Source organism: Photinus pyralis, unplaced genomic scaffold, assembly GCF_008802855.1.
Source record: "Photinus pyralis isolate 1611_PpyrPB1 unplaced genomic scaffold, Ppyr1.3 Ppyr1.4_LG1, whole genome shotgun sequence".
In the NCBI taxonomy this organism is placed as follows: domain Eukaryota; kingdom Metazoa; phylum Arthropoda; class Insecta; order Coleoptera; family Lampyridae; genus Photinus; species Photinus pyralis.
The window spans coordinates 30,482,478-30,501,278 of record NW_022170249.1 but is presented as its reverse complement, the minus strand read 5'-3'; the positions used below and the strand labels follow the sequence as shown (position 1 = coordinate 30,501,278).

Below are 18,801 nucleotides of genomic sequence, written 5' to 3'. Positions count from 1 at the left end.
CCATTTATGTTGCGTTGGCTTTATCAGTAAATTGCCAATCCAAAATCATCATGTAGAAATCTGTTTCTACATTATACTCGTCCATTTCAAACAAATTAGTTAACTTGAATACATTTCGCTTTCATTATTCGGTCTATTCAATTTCTCTAAGGTCAAAGTTGATAAAACTGATATTGACAAAGTATCTATTCAGTATCTATCTATTTATATTTGACGTAGATAATGGAGGAATTAACTTTTCGTCACAGTTCTGAAGAGCAAGTAAGTAAACTGTTTCTTTTTTTTTACCTCAGTGCCGAGCTAACATTTTTGGATACAGTGCGCAATTACTCCTCATAGTATCTTAAGAAATGTTGTGACCTTCATCTTATTTAGCAATTCGGTCAGCGTTGATAAGATTCTCAATTCTTAAATTATTTTTATACTTACTATACAAAATAACCTTGCGTGTTGATGTACCCTTCTTTACTTTATTCGTAAAATGGAATTTGCGGCATTAACTTTGGTAAGTTACCTACATTTCCTCTAATTTAAAACCTGCCCCTCCCCAATGTATGAAAAATATGTATTTACATATTTTAAATACGATTTATTAACTTTTATTAACTTAGATGTAGGTGCCAACATCTTTGTCTACTAGTAGTGCTTATTTTAAATGAGTAGGTACCTCGGTAGGTGCCTACTGTTAATAACTATATAATTTATTAGGTATTGGTAAATGAATTTTAAAATTGAAATTCCTAAACAAAATTGAAAACAACGTTGAATTTGGAAAAACCACATCACAAATGAGACGTCACGGTGTTTCTGTATCTTATCCAAGGACATCATCAGGTCGAAATTGTAAGATTTACTTTTAGTTTTTATTAATACCTATGTAATAGTATGTAGTTCACTCAGGATAAACGAACTTAGTGTTTTTTTACTTTGCCACCTTCTTCATTACTACTTTCCACTCTTTTTTCACCATTATAGGTACGGTTGCCTCAATTTAAGCTTACAGGGCTACATATTTGATTTCCAAATTCATGCATAAAAGGATAGGTGCGCAAATTGATAGCATATTTTTATGAGAAGTACCGCTTAATATCTGCGTAAAATCCATCCGTACGTATATGTTCGACGGTTTTGTGATCACTACACCATGCGTCTTATTTTGGTTCAGACCGCAGAGAATCGCAGCTGTTTTTAAACTTGCGGTTTTCGCGACTATATCTTTTTTTTTGCATTCTTTTTCGGACTACATTGATGTATCAAAGCTACATTTTTAAAATTTTAGCCCAGAATCAAAATCAAAAAGGTTACCTTTTATGGCTTTTAAATGGTAGGCCATAGAGATGGAGATTTTGTTTTGTTTATTTTATCCAGGGTAAATAAGGTAGCCGTCAATTAATAAAAATGGCTGACTGTGATGTGAAACATTTCATTTCAAAAATTAGAACAAATATGATATCATTTCGGATATATATTAAATATTATCAACAAAATATAGATTGTGATCAATGCAATCAGGCAAAAGAATACAAAAAATTGACATTAAGATATACAGGGTGTTGCATTAAAAAATACCAACTTTGGCTATAATCTCAGAAACGGTGCTCCAAAAATTTGTGTTGACTACGCCACTCTACGTAAAAATATTTAAAACAGGCAGTTTTTACATGTTTTCTATCTTACTGCGTAGTAAGATATGATAACATACCAGTAAAACTTTTCGTTTTCACCCTGTATTTCAGAAAAAAACGTGGCTAGATTGATTATGTTTGTGCTAGTTTCATAAAAAAGTAGACACAGGGTCGCGAAAATCCCATAAGTTTCTATCTTTAAAAACAGGTGAGATACACTGCAGTCTTAACCGAGATAGGACATACGGCACTCTCACACCTCATTTTTAGCGCATTTCAACAAAAATTAAAAAAATGCGCTATTGTGGCCACTTTGTCCGTCCGTCCGTCCGCTCGTTCGTTGAGACGCTACTAGTTCTTTATCTTAAGAGCTGATTGTTCTACTTTTTTCTATGAATTGTTAAAGTGGTAAGAAAATATTTTCGTGTACTCAAGTAAAATTTATTTATTGATTTTCTTTAGGCGATCGATTTCGATAAAGTTATCATCTTGTTCTACTTTTTTGGCTATTTGGTTCGTTATGGTGTCGAGGCTTGCGCCAAGGAAGGAATTTTTTCTGCGTTTATTACTAACAAAGTTTTTGTTAAAAAACCAAAAAACAGTTTTTTACATGTTTCATAATTTTACACTTTTGCCGTTTATTAACGATCCTAGAGAGTATTGGTGTCTGTCGTATGTCTGTTGGTCTGTCTGTCTGTTCCTTTGTCTGTCTGTCCGTGTGAACGATAACTTTGTTTAGAAATGTCCGATCACTTTGACATCTCCGTGGAATTGCATGAAACTCAATATGGGCATAGCTTTAGCCATATAATACGCAATGCCAAAAGTTGAGTCCAATCGATTCAAAATTCACAGTGCCCTTTTCGCATCAAACGCCAGTTTCAAAGATTGGTTTTGCGCATGCGCAGTGCCAACTTTTTTATTTATGGAAGCATTTAAATGAAATTTGTTGCATAGGCGCTTGGAATAAAGGAAAATCTAACGCCAGTTTTAAAATTTTATTTTGCGCATGCGCAGTGCCAACGCTATCTTTCATATTTTGTGGCCGGATTTTCTTTTTGTAAATCGTTTACGATTACTTTTTAACTTGTTTGAAATTATTAGGTGTTAAGACGCAAGCGAAAAGGGGAATAATTCTCGAAAACGTTTTTGTTGTACACGTACATTTCAATTGTGTTATATTTGTTAAGATAGGTATTTGTTGTAATATTAATTGTATTCGGATGTATATTTAAAGAATTGATCATGCAGATAAAAATTGAGTTTGCGCATGCGCAGACCATCTTAAATGAAAATTTATGGACTATATACTTTTAGTAGTAGCAACGGTATAATAAAAAGTAGTAGATGTAATAGACATGTTAGTACGTAGGTACTTATTATGGCATAGAATTATAAAATATATTTTAGCAAATAGCGTGAGTGCAAAAATAATTCCATATAATAAAATTTAAAAAAAATACTTTTGTTTACAAAATTGACCTTTAACTCAGGATTCCGTCAACGAGTTGTGCTCCGCCTAAGTGGTCACTTCTTTATCTTACTTAATCCCTTTCATAAACGGTATAACAATTCCAATTCCTTCTTTAAAATGGCAAGTCTTAATCTTAAAACTAGAAAATTCTGAACCCAACTATGAGGTCTTCGGTAGTTAAAAATCACAGTTCATTGCAACAAAAATCCCTTCTAGGTAGGTTCTAACAAAAATACACATTTCGACAATATGAAGGCACCGATTCTTTAAAGGTTTCTCTTTTACTATTTAAATGACAATAGTTTAGTTCTTTTTACCCCTAAATGCACGGTAATGGGTTGAATATACAAATACAAGAAAAATGCGTTTACCTTATTTTACGATAGGTATTAAAGACATCGACATTCATAAGCATTCAACTTAATCACGTGCTGTTTACTGCTCTCTTCAGCGACACAAAAACACTCTGCACGCAAAAAAATCATCGGACTTATTGAACTTTTTATATCTCTACCAACGATTTAATTTTTTTTTACGCAATTGACGATAGGTGAAGCTATGGTCAATTTAGATGGTTTCTTCTCTTGCCGACGCGCCCGGCCGTTTTACATCGGATTTCCCATTGTGTCAACTGATTCACCACTTGAATCTAATCACCCCGCGGATTAACTATGATGCAAAATACCACACTACCTCGCTATACATTTGCCGGCGGTCGATTAATTACTTTTTTTTGACCGCCCGACACGATGATCGCATGGTCTAACACTCTAACGCGTAAGCAACCGTAATGCCTTGCGGCTACGCGCGTAATACCCCTGTCTACATTTCACGAACGCGTCCTCCACCACGTAAACTTTATCACATACGCCACAAAATAGCTGCTAATCTAATGCAAGTACTAAATTTATTTTTGCAGGACTCCGATGATGAAATCATTCAAGATCCGTTTTGTGATCCCGAAAGGCCGCTTAAAATTACATTCGAAGACATAACATCAGCAGCATTCAAAATAAAGTCTGGCGTAATCCGTACACCATGTGATGTAAGTGTCTACAATTTAGGTACAGGTACTATTGTAATAGAATTAGCACTAAAAGTTATAATTGTGCAGTGTGGTCCAACTAAAACCAGCACTATTGCCAACTTTCTTATTATTAACGAGCTCCTAGCGAGTTTATAATTTTGTTGTGTCTGTCCGTCCGTCCGTCCGTTAGCACGATAACTCATAAACGAATGGACCGATTACGATCAAATTTTGCAGGTGGATTCTTTATCAAATTTGTAGATCGGAGTTCGTGAATTGGCAATGTAGCCCAAAAAATAAAGTAGGCCCTTTTGACATCTCCGTTAGTTATGAACCGAATTGCATGAAATTCAATATGCGCATAGCTTTAGCCATATAAAACACAATTCCAAAAGTTGAACCTAATCGATCAGCATTCACAGTGCCCTTTGCGCATCTCGACCATTTACAGACCGAATTGCAAACTTTCTTATTTATGAAGGTATTTAAATGAAATTTGATACATAGCCACTTGGAATAAAAGCAAATTTAACGCCAGTTTCAAAATTTGGTTTTGCGCATGCGCAGTGCCAACTTTCTTATTTATAGAGGGATTTAAATAAAATTTGATACATAGCCACTTGGAATAAAAGAAAATTTAACGCCAGTTTCAAAATTTGGTTTTGCGCATTGCCAACTTCCTTATTTATGGAGGCAATTAAATAAAGTTGATACATAGGCACTTGGAATAAAACCAAATTTTACGCCAGTTTCAAAATTTCGTTTTGCGCATGCGCAGTGCCAACTTTCTGATTTATAGGGGGATTTAAATGAAATTTGGTACATAACCACTTGGAATAAAAGCAAATTTAACGCCAGTTTCAAAATTTGGTTTCGTGCATGCGCAGTGCCAACTTTCTTATTTATGGAGGGATTTAAATAAAATTTGATACATAGCCACTTGGAATAAAAGTAAATTTAACGCCAGTTTCAAAATTTGGTTTTGCGCATGCGCAGTGATAACTTTCTGATTTATAGGGGGATTTAAATGAAATTTGGTACATAACCACTTGGAATAAAAGAAAATTTAACATCAGTTTCAAAATTTGGTTTTGCGCATGCGCAGCTTATTTATGGAGGCATTCAAATGAAATTTCATACATATACACTTTAAATAAAAGCAAAACTAACATCAGGTTTAAAATTTGGTTTTGCACATGCTATAGCCATACCCAGGAGCTCGTTTGCTATATTTGTTTAATTTATTAGAACTATAAATCGAGTAAAATTCGCAAGTACGTAGCATTTTCTTTCACAAGAGTAGGTACAATAGTGAAACCAAGAAAACGGTTAACATACTAATTTTGTTCAATAGAAGACCCCATATAAAGGGCGAATTTTAACCGTCCTACCAAATTGAATTGGTAACTAAAGGGGATCAAAATTGTACCAACCCATACTATCAAACAACCAAATTCTAATGTATGTAATAACCGCTATTGCTGTCTTGCCTATACCTATACAGTCTGTTTCAAATTAAATCGGCAGTATTGCTAACTTTCTTAGTTGTAATGTTAAGAATACGGTCACATTATGGAAATTGTGTATTTCTCCTATTGAATCCAAATCTGCATTTAAAAAAACAAAAGCACATCGCATTTTTCACATAACTAGATCGAAACGAAAATAGTTGAAAGAGTTTGGTTATTTTAAGTATTTTGGGTATGGTGCATTAAGAACTTGTAATAATATACAGGGTGTTCCATATAAAAAAGTTACATTTTTGATATTATCTGATGAAAAATGCGATGTTATTTTGTCTTCATAATCGCAGATTTGAACTCAAAAATACACAGTTTTGGTAATTTAACCTTCTTTGCAACTCTACAACTAAGAACGTTAGCAATAGTGCCGACTTAATTTGAAACAGACTGAATATTATATAATATTTCCGTTTTCTTTGATTTTCAGAGGTCACAATTATCGGACACCACAGGCATCGACATGTTCTTCAAAAAAGATTATCTACAATATACAGGAAGGTATACACTCGGTTTTTCACTTACTGCGATTGATGACTAATCAAAAATTAGCTTTAAGGATAGAGGGGCTCGTTACGCACTACTAATGTTGGATCAAGCCAAAAAGAAAGCGGGAGTTATATCGGCATCTTTAGGAAATCACGCACTTGCATTATGTTACCACGGATTTAAACTGGGCATACCAGTCACTGTAGTCATGCCGGTAGTGGCCCCAATCATGAAAATATCGCAGTGTCGAAAATTCAATGCGAATGTGATTGTGAAAGGTAAAGATATGGGTGAAGCGAAGAAGGTAGCCTTAAAACTCGCCAAGAAACAAGGATACACATACATTAATGGGTAGGTAGGCATTTTTCGGATTTGCCATAGAGTAGTTTCATTTTTAAAAATATCCGGTTTCATCAGATATAGGTACCTATACGCGTTTGGTTAGCCGTCAGCGATTTCGTATTTCTTTCACTTAGGAATACGAAATTACGTACCGCCTTATCCAATCTCTTGAGTACTCCTAACAAAGCTGAGGAGTATTTGAAGTGTTTAAATACCTTTTAGTATTTAAATACTTTATATGTAAACCTTTCTTCATATTGTATTTGCATTTGAAAGCGTAAATACTTTTAGAAGTATTTTAATGATTCTAGAGTATTTAAATACTTATGGACTTGTCAAATACTTTTGGGGTACTTGAATACTTTAACTGCTCGTGAAGGATATCAATATTAAATGCTTTGCAAAGTAGTTAAATACTTTTTAAAATATATGATAATTAAATACTTACTATTTCATTTAATATTTAAATATTTTAAAAAAAGTATTTGGCCCCGGCCCGACTCCTAATAAAATAATTCATTATTTTTTACATAAATACCTACTAATCAGTGTCGCCATCTGTATGTATGTATCATGCATAATTATATTATATTATTTTATTATTATATTATATGTACAGCTACGATCATCCGGACATCATGGCTGGTCAAGGTACCATAGGCTTAGAAATTGTTGAGCAAGTAGAGAATATTGATGCAGTTGTGATACCAATTGGAGGAGGTGGTCTAATAGCCGGAGCAGCTTTAGCAATTAAAACGCTTTACCCAAATATTAAAATAATCGTAAGTGAATACATATGTATTTTATTATACGTCGTTAAAATACTATTGTAGTTATATACTCTTATTAACAAAATCGGAACGACAATAGGTGTACCTAGCTAAATAAATACAATACTATGCCTCGACGGCATAATTTTCATATAACTTCAGCTTTTCATATAGCGAACGAATTCGTTCGACGTTAACATACCGAATGAATTCATGGCTACTTTTCTTTCATGTGCCTTGTGAGCGAAAACTAAAGAATGATAACACATTCGTTCGCTTATGATTGATTGTAGGTAAGGTAGATACACATTAGCCGAACGAGTCCATTCGGCCGAATTCGTTCGCTATATGAATACGCGCTTTTGGACAAGCATAAATTTACAATGCATACTTCAAAAAGATGAGCCATGGATGAATAATTATTTTTATTCACATTCTTACTTAATTTGAATATGTTATTGAAGCCGTACACATTTTAGGGGGTGGAATCTGAAAGGTGTGCCAGCTTCTCTAAAGCAGTGGAAGCTGGAAAACCAGTTTACGTAAATATAGAATCAACCCTTTCGGACGGTTTAGCGGTTCCTCAGGTCGGATACAACGCTTTTGAGACTGCACGATCTCTTATTGACAAATTGGTAAGAAAATAAATAAAAACTTTACACTTTTCAAAGTACAGTGCTCTTAGGTTGTGGTACGAGAAGAATGGATAGCCATTGCCATTTTACGGCTAATCGAATACGAAAAATGCGTTGTAGAGGGTGCCGGTGCCGTTGGTTTGGCCGCAATACTTGCGGGACAATTAAATGAGCTTCGTGGAAAAAGGTACCTATAATGCGTCGTGCGAAGTGAATGGAATTTATATTAATTTTGCAGGGTTGTACTGAACTTGTGCGGTGGAAATATTGACACAACAATACTGGGAAGATGCTTAGAACGTGGTTTGGCAGCGGATGGAAGATTAGTGAAGATTGTCGCAACTGTCAGCGATCGTCCGGGAGGTATTGCGGAATTTTGTAAACTGCTTGCCGGTTTTGGAGTTTCGATTAAGGACATACTTCATGAAAGAGCTTGGGTTGCAACTGATGTTTTTAGTGTGGAGGTAAGTCGTCATGATTTTGTTACAGATTTGGTAATTTGCAGTTTTAGATAACGGTTGTGTGTGAAACGAGGGATTCAGAACATACTTCTCAGTTAAGAGAATTGCTAAAAAACAATTACAAAAGGGTGGAATTCGTTGACTTTCCTCATGTTTACCCAGGTATTTCGGGAAATGATTAACTATTTGTTGTTCTTTGCAAAAATATATAATACCTACAGTTTTTATTTTCTTAGTTTTTTTTTTATTCGGAACCATTGTGAAATTCACCGCGTGAGAGAGAGAGAGAAGGTACCGACTTCCGCGGTTTTGAATCATCTTCCTTCGCCCTAACGAATAGTCTATTATCCTATAGTACTACCACATAAGCTGTGGTACTACCAGTATCCAGTAACTGGCGCCAGTCGCACTGGCATCGTGTAAATACTTTTTCGTGCCAGTCCTGAGTCCAGCACTAGCCGCCATCGCTGGAACGAATAGAGAGCGCGTCTATTTTTCTCGCCACTCGCCAGTTGTAGCTGCCAACCCCGTATACCCGCGCCAGTGTTGCAGGCAAAGTCTGAACAGGTTGGCGTCAGTCGCTGTCATAACAATTTTGTGTTTTCATAGGCACGTAAATATAGTGAGAAAGAAACTTCTAAGCTCGTTAGCTATACAGAGAGCAGGAATGCTTATGGAACATTCGATGCGTGCGGCGCATATATAAAAACTGCAATAAAAACTCACAATTGCCGGACTCCTCCATAGGTTCAGCGCGGGCGCCAGCCAAGAATTGGCGGGCCAGTGCGACTAGCGCCAGCTACTGGCTACGTCTAAGTCTAAACGCGCCGTTACTCTATAACAATGAATAAAGAATACCTTCATTGCTCTATAATTACAGTTGCAACTCCTGGGGAAAAAGAATGTAAACAGAGCCATCTAACTTTAATGTCGAAACGACGGACGTTTTGCGGCATATATACAGGGTGGTGACTTGCGTAACGCATCATAGGGATTTCAATGTAAAATTCATAACATGCGATTATTGCCCCCCAAATTATTTTAGTGCAAACATGTATTAAGGTTTTTTGTAGAACATAATTTTTTACGCCAATCAACCGTCATAATAAAGACTGAAAATGGGAAAAATAAAACCCGCATCTTTTTCAATAATCTGCGATGCGATGGAATTTTCTAAAACAAAAAGTAAACTTTCTGTTATTTTTGATATATAACTCTCGCCAGGAAAGATTGCCGGTCACAGCACACCTTGTGTCGATCTACAATTAATCTATGTTTTTCTTAAGATCCGAGCGACTTCCGGAATAGGATCGTGCCAATGTTAAACGAAAAGCCTTTTTGTTCAACATTAACACGATACTCTCCCGGAAGTCGCTCACATCTTTAGAAAAACATAGATTGTAGACCGCGGGATCAAGTGTTCTCTGACCGGCAATCTTTCCTGGCGAGAGGTTTAATATTTATTGCTTGTAATAGAAAATTGGTTTAAAATTTGTTAAATAAAATAAAAATGTATTCATTATCCGAGAAAATTGAAACAGTGAAATGGTTTTACGCGGAAATGGGGGTTTACAGTCGTAGTTCTAATTGAATAAGCGTGTATTTGAAACCATAAAGGAATAAAACATTTTTTTGGATAGTAAAAGTTTATTTAAAAATAGAGGCTGATTAGCAAAAAATACTGAACATGTGCGGTTTTAAGGGTTTATTCAAAACGGTATGATTGTGGCGGGCTCTGTGACGTAATAAGCCCGACCAATCAGATGACATAACGAATTGGCAATATAGCAGGAGAATGTCATTTGTAAATTGCGTCACCTGTCACAGGCACTTGTCACTTGTCGTTCACTTTCGCATTAGATGCAGTTAAACCACAGCCGTCTATAATTATATATATTATAATTATATAATTATAGACGGTGTGGTTAAACATGCCTCTTAAAACGTCAAATCCGACAAACGTCAGACCCTCGCACAAGGTTGCCGGCTCCCTTCTACGTGATTGGTTGTAGGTTTGTGACGTATTTAGACTGAAGCGTTTCAAATTCGGACTAAAAACACAGCTTTTCAATAACTTATTTTGGGTTTATTTTACTCGCAAATAAAAATTGAGGGTTTTTAAATTTTTTATGCATAAAATGCTGATAGGACTTTTCGGTTCACAAAACTTTTACTGTTTACAGAATCCTGTATTGGACCAGACACCACTTTTCTTTTCCTTGCCATCTCCATTGCAAAGGAACTACGAGGGGATATTATTGTAGATAGGACATTTGGACAAAATAACCAATGTTTATCAGGGTTTTGCGGACCTATATAGGTTGATTCAAAGTCGGGGGCCACCATGATAAGGATCTCGGAAACTGTAAAGTAAGAGATAGGTAGATAGTTTAAATTTGGCAAACTATTATACTATGCCAAATACACAAAATTTAAAAAAAAAAGGATTTACCAATATTCGTGTAATTATACCTGCTGTAGTGTTTATATCAAGGCAGCGACAAAGAAACACCGAAGCAAACACGACAATACGCGATGCTGTACGCCCCATCCCACCCGAATCCTCGCCAGGAGACTAAAGCAGGACGCACACTATCGCGGAATGGAATGGAACGGAGCGGAATGGAATGGAAATTCTGAATCTCCGCACATTAACCCGGAATTTCGCGGAACAAAATTATTTGTATATGAGAGTAATTATTATTACCAGATTAGCTTGATCCTGTTTGTAGGGTGTAATGTTCTTTCACAGTGGACACATTCCCAAATCGCGCAAATTGTGTGACTATGAACAGCAACTCTATAGTCGTTATGATGAAGAGCGATCGGTAAGATTTTTTTAAATAAGCCATGTGAGGCCAAGCAACTTTAGGATACATTTTTCTTAAACTTACGAAAACTTGACTTCACATGGCACGCCCTGACATCACAATTCATTGTGAACCAACCTTCAATTATTTGTAGGTCATCTGCACCTGGTATTGTACTAATTTGATCTATTCAATACATAAATGAAGAAAATAAGAAAATAAATACCGAAAACAATTACAATAAATGTTCGAAGTGTCCTCCTTGAGCATAAGCAATAACCTAACCGATTTCGTAATTAAATTGGACGGCGGTATTTTTAAAAATATGACAGCTGTCAATTGTATCTACTACTCATTTGAACTACTCAATAGATTGATGTGTTTTTTTCTACGAGTAAAAAATAAAAGGAGAGAACCTTGCATTAAAAGGGGACTTGACGGAAATGGACAAAAAGGAAGTGATAAAATTGCGAGAAGAGTGGGGAGAAACGCGATATTATTGGCAGTGGTGTAGTAAAACAAAACTGACACCGTCTGTTCTGTTTTATGATAAGTCAAGTCGACATAACCAGCGCAAAGGAAGTGATATTTTGACGATTTCCGTCGCGTGTTATGCTATTTCCCACCACCATTATATTCCCTCCTCTTATTTTTTACTCGTAGGTTTTTTTAAAAATCGAACATAGGGAAATTACATTGCATGCAAACTCCTATGTTCGCATTAAAAAAAATTCACTGTATGTATACCAATGCAAACCTAATGCTATAAATTTGAATAAAAATTACCATTTTGGCACAAAGGCGGATACCTAACAATAATTTAATTACTGGGTCACCAGGTAACGCTGGGTCAAAATGGGTCTCACCGGGTCAAGCTGTCAAGCATTGTACGAAAAATGCACCTGTGGGTAATCAGACATATACAGGGTGATTCCTATAGTACCTGCCACCGTTTGGGAGCGTATAGGGGGTGCCTAGGGGAGTATTTTGATATAGGACACTTGGGGTCGGAAATCTAAAATAAGGGCGCCAGAACCAAATTTATCTTCTGGAATTTCACGCCTGTATGTAGGCAACCCAACCGACCGACGTTTCGCGCGGAGCGATGCAGAGCGAGTTAGCGCGAGGAAGCGACATGGGAGGGAAGGAGGGAAAACGACAGTCAAAAGCAATAACGTTTACAAGTGTTCAACGTGGCCACCGTTGTTCTCAATGCACTTCCTACATCTAGCCAACTATTATTATACTATTGCCATAGTGTTTATTCACTTGATACGCGTCGTTGCAGACGGGATTTCGTGGGTTTAAACAAAATTCTGATCAAGTGTCAGCCACACATCGCCGCCTGAGATCGCTCCGTGTGCACCGCCGGCCGGTTGGGTTGCCTACCTACAGGCGCGAAATTCCAGAAGGTAAATTTGGCTCTGGCACCCTTATTATAGATTTCCGACCCCAAGTGTCCTATATCAAAATACTCCCCTACGCACCACCTACACGCTCTCAAACGGTGGCAGGTACTATAGGAATCACCCTGTATTTTAGGCATGTATATCTGTACTGTCTGTACACTGTACATTGTTATATTATTTTCATTCAACCAAGAGTAAGGACTCACAGCGCGAGGCCTGGAGCTGCCGCTCCACCCTAAGAACGACTCTGCCCAAAGGGCTGAACACCTACTGCAACTCAGGTAGAAATGATTTATTCATATTGACAGGTCCATATAAACAGGGCACTATAGAATGAACACCTGCACCAAATGTGCTTCTGTGTTAAGGTGCGCGGAGAGAAACACCTCTACAGAAAAGGAAGATCAACCCAGAAATCTTTTAAAATGTTTCTCCCAGGAAAATGTTGGAAATGTTTTTTCATACACATAGACACTTTAAGGGAGTGAAAATAAAGCTAGAGGGTACAATAGACCCCAAGATCGTAGTAGGTACATTGACTAAACTAGAATACCTTCTCTGACCTCAAACAGTAACTATAATATGCCAACTGTATCTAATGTAGTTAATAAATAAAAAACTAGTTACAACATCCGTATATAATTTTTAAGTACATAAACTTAATATCAAAATCATATCAATTGGACCACATCAATTTGCAGGGTGAGAAGAAATAATTACTTGCTATATGACGAGAAGACAGTTTCCATAAAGTTAGCCATTTTTACATCCCGAGAACTGATACCACTGACATCGTGTGAAGCTAACGTTACCTGCACCTTATTATACACGTTAAACCATTCAGGATGATGATCCATTTTTTCTGCTAACAAAGCAACTCTGCTCATAAAGCCAAACGCCTGAAAGACAAATGATTAAAATAACTTTAAAGATCGCTTACAAAATCAAACCTCGTTGAAATTTTTAAACAGATATTCTTTGTGGATTGCATCCCGATCCTTAACTACAGACCAACCTGTTAGCAATAAAGGTTTCAGTTGTTGATCACGTTCTTCACCGATAAGTTTAGGACTAAGTGGCTGAAAATTAACATTTCGTATTAACTTTAGGCTTGTAAGAAAACAGTTGAAGTTTACAATATGGATTAAAGATAGGCAAGTTAGCAACAAGTGAAAGTTAGATGATTTGCCAAATGTTGTTCATCAAAATTATCTTTAAACTGCATTAATTAAATAATTGTAGGCAAAGGAGAAGTGAAAACTTACCATTTTTTGCTTTGGTTTTGTGGTAGTTAACTGGGCGGAGGTTATGTGGAAATTCCTTGGTATCTGCGTACTTTCTAGACCAATTCCGGTTATTGATGACCTTACGGCTACCAGTCTGGTCGCATACAAACTCATTTTTTTTTATTTACGCGATTGTCCAAGTTCTAGTTCAGTGACAAAACAAGGTCGTTCGTCAATTACAATTCAAGCAACAAAAATAAAAAGAATTAAGTAAAATATAGGGAATATATAGAAAAAAGATTGTGAAGATATCGATAACCATAACCTTATCTAAAGTCAAGATTTAGATTCTGCAAAGTGCAAGTGCCAGCACACTCATCTTCAGCTCATTTGTTTACACTCCCCTCCACCTAACGAAATACACGCCACGCCCCCCCGCAGGCCGCAAGTTATATGATTTGCCCATGGTATTGGATTTGCCTAATCGGTCCACTATAGACGTATTGTATGCATAGACATACAGTGAACTCTTTAGAGTTCAAGATTGTATGTCTGCACCAAGTCTGCACACAATCAGGGATAAAGAAGACAGGGTTTTCCTAATATGCGAATATTTAAAGAGGTGATTCTGTATGAAAAATTAAGAAAAAAAAGGAAAATTAGTGAATATTCCTAAACTGCTCGAGTTTAGTATTGAGTGACATGTAATAAATGTCCGATGCCTTAAACTACTCCTACAGTTTTTAGTTCGTTCTGTTTGCATTCGGTAGCTAATAGCTCTGGTACCTCAACCATTTTGAAATTTTAACTATGCTTCTAGTACACACAACACAAGCATATCGCACATAGTAACAATCAGACGTGCGCATGAACACACTGCGCAATGTCAACTTTTTTATTTATGGAGATTTTGAAATTTGATACTTTTTTGAAATTTTGCAAAAATTGAGTTTGAAAATGGTAGTTCACTGAATAAAAATAAAAATAGGCTGAGAATAAAAGAACTTGTCAAGAAAAAACTAGCCGTCCAATTACAATTAAATTATGTAGCAAAAGTAATTGTTTGTAATGATGGGGAAGTATAACATAAGATTATAACAACAACAAAAAAAAGTAACATGTAGGCTTCAAAAGGTAACATATAGGTGAAATACAAGTTCTGGGAATTATGGGCCAGGTAAGCGGGTAGGTATGTGGAAGTCATTGAATCGCATATCACACATAGATTCTAAACCGAAGAGTTAGTTTAGTTTACAAACAAGTCAGTACGATAAAAACTTATATATGAATATTACTTCTGCTCAAGAGACCGCATGTAATCAATCAAAACATAAACTTAATTACGCAAGAGAGAGAGAGAGAGAGAGAGAGAGAGAGAGAGAGGAGAGAGCCGAGAGAAGAGAGGAGAGGAGAGAAGAGAGAGAGAGAGAGGAGAGAGAGAGAGAAGAGAGAGGAGAGAGGGAGAGAGAGAGAGAGAAGAGAAGGAGAGAGATTAGAGAGAGAGAGAAGAGAGAGAGAGGAGAGAGAGAGAGAGAGAGAGAGAGAGAGAGAGAGAGGAGAGAGAGAGAGAGGAGAGAGAGCAGAGAGAGAGAGAGAGAAGAGGAGAGAGAGAGAGAGAGGAGAGAGAGAGAGAGAGAGCGAGAGAGAGAGAGAGAGAGAGAGAGAGATGAGAGTAGAGGAGAGAAGGAGAGAGAGGGAGAGAGAGAGAGAGGAGAAGAGAGCAGAGAGAGTAGATGGGAGGAGAGAGGAGAGAGGAGAGAGAGGAGAGAGGGAGAGAGAGGCAGAGAGAGGAGAGAGAGGCAGAAGAGGAAGAGAGAAGGAGAGAGAGGAGAGAGAGGGAGCGAGCGCACGGAGAGGAGAGAAGGGAGGAGAGAGGAGGGAAGAGAGATGAGAGAGAGGAGAGAGGAGGGAGAGAGAGGAAGAGAGAGGGAGAGAGGAAGGAGAGAGGAGAGAGAGGAAGAGAGAGGAGAGAGAGGAGAGAGAGGAGAGGAGAGGAGAGAGAGGAGAGAAGAGGAGAGAGAGGAGAGAGAGGGAGAGAAGAGGGAGAGAGACGGAGAGGGAGAAGGGTAGAAGAGGAGAGAGAGGAGAGAGAGGAGAGAGAGAGAGAGAGGAAGAGAGGAGAGAGGAGAAGACGAGGAGAGAGAGGAGAGAGAGGTAGAGAGAGGAGAGAGAGGAGAGAGAGGAAGAGAGGCGAGAAGGAGGAGAGAGAAGAATGAGAGCGAGAAGAGAGAGAGAGAGCATGAGAGAGAGAGAGAGAAGAAGAGAGAGAGAGAGAGAGAGAGAGAGAGAGAGGAGACGCAGAGAGAGAGGGAGAGAGAGACGAGAGAGAGAGAGAGGAGAAGATGAGAGGAGAGAGAAGAGAGAGAAGAGAGAGAGAGATGAGAGAGAGAGAAGAGAAGAGCGAGAGCAGAGAATGGTAGAGGACTGAGATCACTGGTAATTCATGAGTGACCACAGTGGGTGAAGGGCTATCTCATGCATGGTACTGAGATCGGGTGACAGTACAGGTCTAGTAATAGATCTTGGGATAGCATTGCGATGATCACTTCGTTATAAACTTCACTAGCTAATGAGAAATTGGGGTGTTAAGAGCAATGCATTCGAGCGAAGGTGTAGGCAGACACCGTCGCAGCAGGACTGAGGATCTGGGACGTATGAGCCCGCGATATGGTGTATGTGCGGGCGAGATAAAGGAAAAGCGGAGCAAGAGGGGGGAGATTGATCCCATCCGACCGTTAGGATTGAATGCGAGTGCGTAGTGAGTCTCCCTCATTGCGTATCAGAGTGAGGGGCTTACGCTACCCCTTAGGGGAAGGCACGGATTACGGAGGAGCGCGTATCCGAGTATATATTATATAGTCAGTGGAATCTGCAATATACAGGGTTAAAATTTCAAGTCAACTTGTTAAAAAAACAAAAAATTTGAAACTACCACGAGAAAATATACCAATAGCTGCATACGAAACACCAACCCCGCTTAACCATCAGAGGGGGCTAATGTTAACCAACAGCAAATATCCACTAGTACTAGCGGTATACCAAAAGATACTGCATTTTCTTATACCAAGGTGCCACTTGGTACAGCTGTTCCTTAGAGCCATTTAGACGATTTGGCCCGAAGAACACGTGACATTTTCCGTGTGGGTAGATTTTAGAGGGGGTGGGGGTGATTTATTGTAACATTTTTTTAAAAACTAAATATGGCCTAGAGACGAGATCTGGGTGTCGATTTCGTATGATTTTAACCCGAGGAATCCAATGGTAGCGCCAGAAATGTAATCCGGATACAGGAAGCCGTGAAAAGCCGACATTTTCAGAAAATGACAGACTTTTGATCGAATTATTTCTAAGGCACACCGGGTCGTGTAAGGTGTCTAGAGTTATGTTTTTGGGGTCAGGGAATTCATTTATGATAACAAAAATAACCTACTGGCATCGGAACTGCATGAGAGGCTTCCCTACTGCACTTTTTGAAGACGTCGCACGCGGTGAAACCCAAGATATTCCAAAGTTTTAATACCTATATAAATTTGTAATATTTTATTTAATAAAAATACACATTAACAAAACATAAGATATATTAAAATATGGGGTAAAAAATTTATAAGCCTATGAAGGATCACCAAGTACATCGCTGACCTCCTCTGAGATTGCGTTATCACCACTGAAAAGGAGTTTCACATACCGGGTGAATATTTTAAAACCGAACGTAGGAAATTAACATGCGAAAATAGTATATTATATACCGCGGGACTGAAGTAGTACTTTTAATTAAGATTAAGACCACTACTTCAGTCGCAAGGTATATACGATATTTTTCGTACTTCCGAAACTGAAACACTTAATATGTATGGAGTTAGAGAACGCGTTCTTTCAAAAAATCGCTGCCCAACAAGTTACCATAGGAACTGTCATTGCTAGTGTCATAATTTTGGTGGTGGGTGACAAAGGTGTATTTGGTATTGATAAAAAGCAACCAAAGTAGGTAAAGAATTGATACCACCGAAATCCAAAAACTATACGAGCAGCAGTACGATGCGTTTAAGAAGTAGTGCCGCATACAAAATGTGGAACAACCTACTGAAATTGCTTTGTTAGTAATTTCATCCTTCCGGGATTTTCGTAAAATTTAATCCCGGCGGGACAAAAAGTGACACTTCAGTACTTGTCATAATGGAGTGAAGTTGTCACTTTAGTCTCGAAAGTACGAAATAGTATATTATATACCGCGGGACTGAAGTAGTACTTACTTTTAATCCCGAAGGTAAAGTTTATGGCCCGACCGAAGGGATTAAGACCACTACTTCAGTCGCAAGGTATATACGATATTTTTCGTACTTCCGAAACCGAAACACTTAATATGTATGAAGTTAGAGAACGCGTTCTTTCAAAAAAATCGCTGCTTGACAAGTTACCATAGGAACGTTGCGTTGGTATGACAAACCCTATGCTATGGTAACAAAAATAATTTGGAAACTGTCATTGCTAGTGTCATAATTTTGGTGGTGGGTGACAAAGGTGTATTTGATATTGATAAAAAGCAGCCAAAGTAGGTATAGAATTGATACCACCGAAATCCAAAAAACTATATGAGCAGCAGTACGATGCGTTTAAGAGGTAGTGCCGCATACAAAATGTGGAACAACCTACTGAAATTGCCTTGTTAGTAATTTCATCCTTCCGGGATTTTCGTCTAAATTTAATCCCGGCGGGACAAAAAGTGACACTTCAGCACTTGTCATAATGGAGTGAAGTTCTTACTTTAGTCCCGGAAGTACGAAAACGTTTTTTTGCCGATCGTTTCTCCAATTAGCAAAATCATGTTAAGCCATGGAAATTTCCTAACGAATTGAAATAGGTTTTCACATGCACGGAAAACAAATATCGCGTTAGAGTAAATATTTCTGCTGTAAACGTTGTTTATTATAATAGTTATTTACATATAAGTATGGTAAATCAAGGTTTACGTTAACGAGTGAGATGTTTACTGCCGAAGCGTAGCTGAGGCAGGAA

General features: G+C 37.6%; 2 protein-coding genes across 3 annotated transcripts; one reads left to right on the top strand and one right to left on the bottom strand.

The window, feature by feature from the left end:
- Positions 1-70: 70 nt before the first annotated feature.
- On the top strand, positions 71-8,570 carry LOC116168447 (L-threonine ammonia-lyase). 2 transcript variants are annotated; one of them, XM_031484285.1, is made up of 9 exons: positions 71-261; positions 4,019-4,144; positions 6,077-6,147; positions 6,199-6,486; positions 7,097-7,259; positions 7,727-7,882; positions 7,933-8,069; positions 8,121-8,346; positions 8,394-8,570. In XM_031484285.1, the coding sequence occupies exons 1-9, from the start codon at positions 223-225 to the stop codon at positions 8,523-8,525; spliced, it is 1,338 nt and encodes a 445-aa protein (XP_031340145.1). In that variant the 5' UTR covers positions 71-222; the 3' UTR covers positions 8,526-8,570. The 2 variants fall into 2 exon arrangements, with proteins under 2 accessions (XP_031340145.1, XP_031340154.1); XM_031484294.1 differs by lacking the exon at positions 71-261 and adding an exon at positions 309-505.
- A 4,612-nt stretch (positions 8,571-13,182) lies between these two features.
- Positions 13,183-14,180, bottom strand: LOC116179458 (probable pterin-4-alpha-carbinolamine dehydratase). The gene is made up of 3 exons (XM_031499253.1): positions 13,828-14,180; positions 13,513-13,641; positions 13,183-13,461 (listed from the first exon to the last, which is right to left on the bottom strand). The coding sequence occupies exons 1-3, from the start codon at positions 13,960-13,962 to the stop codon at positions 13,279-13,281; spliced, it is 447 nt and encodes a 148-aa protein (XP_031355113.1). The 5' UTR covers positions 13,963-14,180; the 3' UTR covers positions 13,183-13,278.
- Positions 14,181-18,801: the final 4,621 nt, after the last annotated feature.